The sequence below is a fragment of the Macrobrachium rosenbergii genome, chromosome 41 (genome assembly GCF_040412425.1).
Source record: "Macrobrachium rosenbergii isolate ZJJX-2024 chromosome 41, ASM4041242v1, whole genome shotgun sequence".
NCBI classification, from domain to species: Eukaryota; Metazoa; Arthropoda; class Malacostraca; order Decapoda; family Palaemonidae; genus Macrobrachium; species Macrobrachium rosenbergii.
In genome coordinates this window covers 36280088-36284807 of record NC_089781.1, presented here as the reverse complement: position 1 = coordinate 36284807, position 4720 = coordinate 36280088, and the positions used below count along the sequence as shown (strand labels likewise).

Below are 4720 nucleotides of genomic sequence, written 5' to 3'. Positions count from 1 at the left end.
CACCCGAGAAATGAGGTGAAACTATAAACATCTTTATCAGTGACTCAAAGGAAGTTAATGGGTCACACGATGAATGATAATAAATGCAGTAAACGCAATGGTAAAATACCGTTGTGCAATGGGCCAAGATTATTTAAACGAGTAATAAAAAAGGTTTCATGTCAAAGGTAATTTGATTAAAAAAAAGATTAAGGTTACCTCCTCACTTTCATCTTCACTTTGTCTTTTCCATTTCCATTTCATTGAAAGTAAGAATTAAGATTCTACAGCCAAAAGCCAAAGCAGTCCATTCGATTTCGTCGGTATGACCTGAGAAGCGTAAAAGTTCAGAAAATAACTAAATGACCATCATAGTACTCATAAGCTGTTGAAAAAAAGATGACTAACCCAGTTTTATTTTTGCCAATCAGGTAATGCGGAAGTAACCTTTATGAAAACATTATGATTACTTACGAGAAAGAATTGACCAGGCGCTGCATACCACAGGTTTATACGAGGTGGAGAAAAGAAGTCGGGAGAACGGAAAATACACGTCCACTTCGGTGATGAGCATTACACTGATTTGGAACTACAAGAAATCTCATCGCTGAAACTATATATTTTGAAATCTTCATGATCTCACCGCTAGGGTCCATTACGCCGGAGATTACCGCCCGTCTCCCCGGGAGTCGTGGCTGGTAAGAAGTCGGGTGGGACCCGGACATTTGTTGGCAATAGCATAATCACTGCCGGGCCTGTTCCCTCTTCCATTGACGTCATGGCGTTGTCCCGCGCAGCGGACCTTTATCGGTATATAAATGGGTACCGATCCGACGAGTTCTCAGTCTTACAACTGACTTCAGCAGAAGAATGTAAAATTCGAGCTACTTAATTCATCTAGTTTATTTATTTAATTTATTTAATTTAACAATTTATTTATTTAGCCATTAAAAACAACAAAATATCTTTCGGTAAACCGAAAAAATTAGTACAGTCAGTTTAGTTTATGTTGATATTAAACATCTGAAATCGTTGGAAGCCTTGCAATAGTGTATCAACAAGAAAGAAATATCAGGATGTCTGCACCATCAGAACAAGGGCCACAAATGGTGGAGAGCAAATCGACGTTAACGAGGTTCAAAACCTTGGCCACAAAAGTGTTTTCTTCAATAACCGTTGAGCCTCTCATGCTCCTGGATGGACTGGCGTTCTCCAATATGCACGTCTACATCGAGAACTTACAAATGGACCGAATTTGTCGAATGAATGCTGGACATTCAGAAGAAGTGTGTCACAATCTGAAGGCAGACCCCGATGCCAGCGTGGAGGTTCAGCAAAAATTCAGCGTCTTTTCTTTCTACAACGGCATCATTGCCGCTGTCCTGCCCCTGTTCTTCATCTTGTTCATGGGAGCCTGGAGCGACAAGTACGGCAGAAAGGTGCCTTTGGTGGCAGTGCAAATAGGCCACCTCCTTCATGCTGCCGGTTATCTTTTAGCATCATCCGTGCCATCATGGCCAGTGGAATTCTTGTTACTCGTAACCTTTCTTGATACACTAGGGGGCGGCACCGTGTCATTTCTTACAGCAGCTAATTCTTACGTCGGGGATGTCACGTCGGAAGAGTCCCGCACGTCAAGAGTCGGACTGGCGAATAGCATCTGGTTCCTGGGTGGCCCTGCCGGGACTCTGCTCGGGACCTACATCTACAGCCAGGGCGGTTACCTTCCTCTCTTCGCAACATCCCTGGTTTTTTCCTTAATCGCTGTCATTTACATCATGGTCTTCCTCCCCGAGAGTCATGGACCTTTTGCCAAAAAGACCGGAACCGAGAGTTCTCAGAAAACTATCCTGAACATGAGGGACAGCGTTGCGGTAGTTTATGGCCTGGAATCAAATGCATCGAAAGCCGCTAATCAGAGTCAACAAGAAATTACCATCGGAACTATGATCAAGGACTTCTTTAATCCCCGGCGCATCCTTGACAGTTTCAAGTCAACCTTGAGGAAAAGGGAGGGAAATACAAGGGCGCTTATCCTTCTACTTATCTTCACCAGCCTTCTTAGACGACTCACGAGATGTAAGTAATATCTTATCATTCGATTCTTGAAGATTATCCGTTTAATCATGCATCTTCCATGAAGATTAAAATATGAGTTCTCATCTAATGCAATGGTCATATAATACTTTGTACTATCTGTGGTGCATCACTATATTGTGATCGGAATAATGAGTAAAAAGCCACAATAATGTAAATGACAGACTGTATTTTTCCAAAATACGAAAAAGGATAAAAAAAGGGAGATTTCGTCCGTTTGCGCAACGGTTCTCTTCACCATTATTCCTTAAAAGTACTTTGTACTTTTAAGGAATAATGGTGTAGAACAATATCACCAAAAGCAGATGACTAATCAAGTATTATTCTTATCAACAGCTCCTTACGTGTTCGCCTTTACACGTCATGTCTTGGGATGGGAAGCCACTGAGTACAGCCTCTGGGTCACTTACAAAAACATCGTGGCTACCACCGGTAAGAATACTTTTTTCTAGACTGAAACTAACGAATTCGGCAGACAAATGAGAAATGAACCATGATGAATATTTATAAAGAAAAAACAATTTTTTTCGGAATTTTCAACAAGCGGTACCGGTAAACAATGATACCTGATTAAAAAGATACATTGAAATCTCTCTGAGAAATAAAAGAATTCTGAAATGTAAAAAGATGACACTGCAATAGAGAGCCGATTTATTGTACCCAAATCCGCAGCAAATAAAAACAGGAAAACAGAGTCTGAACATTCAGAATATTTATTCATGCTAAAACTGATTTATTATACTCATCATTTTCAGGAACCCTGGTGGCGGTCCCTCTTCTTAGCGGATACTTCGGGGTTTCAGACAATATTCTGGCCATAGTCGGGGCTCTGTCGGGAGTCTTGGAATACAGCGTCTATGGCTGCATCTCTGAAACACAGAGGTTCCTAATATGGCTTGGTAAGCGTAATCTTAGTTCAGTTTCAGAATCTTATCAATATTTTCCGGATAATTATCAAGTATCAAGTGATCGTAAATGTGACCAGAAATTTCCAAAATCTGTTTTATGAAATCAGGCTCATTGCAATATTTATTCTTCTCCTTTACAGCTCCCGTTGCCGCATTGCTTCTCAATTCCTGCACCATCGCTCAGAGAGCCATGTTAACCAAGTTTGTCACCAAAGATGAAATAGGTAATTTTGTATATATAGACTTATTTTTTGTTTGCTAAATAATAATGGCTACAAATAAACACGAATTTAGCCGAGGACATTCTTTCTCCGCTGATTAGCTCACTTTGAAAAATATTAATAGCGAATTTCTTTTCTTTTCTAAAACAGGAAAAGTATCTGCTGTGCTGGGTGCCCTGGATGGCATGATGCCCATGATGCAAAGCGGAGTGTACAGCGCCGTGTATCACGCGACCGTTGGTGCCTTCCCAGCAGCCCACTTCCTCCTCGGAGCAGCGTTTAGCGTCTTCATGATTGCTCTGTTCAGGTGAGCATCACATAGTCCGAATTATCATTACTGCTTCTGATATACATTCTTATTTTCCCCCTCCAATATTATCCTTTAGCTTCTATAATGCTGGTCCTGGTTATCTGCGATTATCGAAGATTCATTACTTCCATAGTTCTTAACCTTTCGAGTATTAGAAGAAATAAACGAGAAGCCTCCTTAAAAGATGTAGTGGCATTTAATATGTTAACAAACTTTGTCGCATTTTCATTTCCAGTATCATCATCGCAGTAAATAAAACCCGAGAATATGATATCGAAGGAGCCAAGCCGAAGGAGGTAACAAAACCTGTCAAGGACAAGACCCTCGTGTTCAGAACAGACTCTCGGTGGCTGACGTCTGAGTCACTGGCTTTGGAAATAATGCCGTACCAAGGAATGACCTCTTACCAGCCCAATTTTGCTGTGCAGTATCAAGGACAAGGACAAGGACACACATTGGCAACGGCTCAAACTTCATTTACTGCATCTCTCAAGGCAAAGTTTATCCAAGGTCTCAAACACTCTCTGAAGAAAGCTTTCGGAAGGAAGACACTTAGCAACGTATCAAACACCAACGTTGCTGATCCACTGCCAAGCATTTCCAAGCTTTTCATCGGCATAAACGAGCTCTCCAAAGGAACGTTGATTCCAGATCTGTCCCAAGGTACTGATAAACTGGACTCCACGACATCTGCTGGTAACTATTGTGGTAAAGGTCAGGGAAACATCTGAACTTCTGAAAGACTCGATCCCCGTCTGTCAAGAGTGCGGATAATCAACCTACCTCAGAGTGAACTTTTACTGTGATATGCAGCTCGAATAGGGTAGCTGGTATTATCTGGAAGAAAATTTTATGAAAAAGCTGAGAATCTAGTCGCATTGTATGTTGCCATAGTAGAATGGTATTAGTTATAAAGTCGGGAAGGATGGCTGTGATATATTGAATATTTTAAATTATTGATGATAGTTTTTCAATTACCTCGACTATAATCAAAATGAAATAAACCTGAATATGAGTATAAAAAAATAATGTTAATTTGCATATTAACGTAAATGAAAGTAGGGATATCCACATGCAAGCACAAAATCATGTAATTTATATATGCATGAATACATATATATAAATATATATATATATATTGTTACGTGTGAGAGTCTTGGTTGATCATGTATTATTCAATTCTATTTAATTTTACGGCCCTGCAA

General features: G+C 40.3%; 1 protein-coding gene across 1 annotated transcript; it reads left to right on the top strand.

The window, feature by feature from the left end:
* The first annotated feature begins 410 nt into the window (after positions 1–410).
* On the top strand, positions 411–4475 carry LOC136826469 (lysosomal proton-coupled steroid conjugate and bile acid symporter SLC46A3-like). The gene is made up of 6 exons (XM_067083676.1): positions 411–2058; positions 2413–2508; positions 2832–2975; positions 3125–3208; positions 3356–3512; positions 3751–4475. The coding sequence occupies exons 1-6, from the start codon at positions 1056–1058 to the stop codon at positions 4244–4246; spliced, it is 1980 nt and encodes a 659-aa protein (XP_066939777.1). The 5' UTR covers positions 411–1055; the 3' UTR covers positions 4247–4475.
* The last annotated feature ends 245 nt before the right edge of the window (positions 4476–4720 follow it).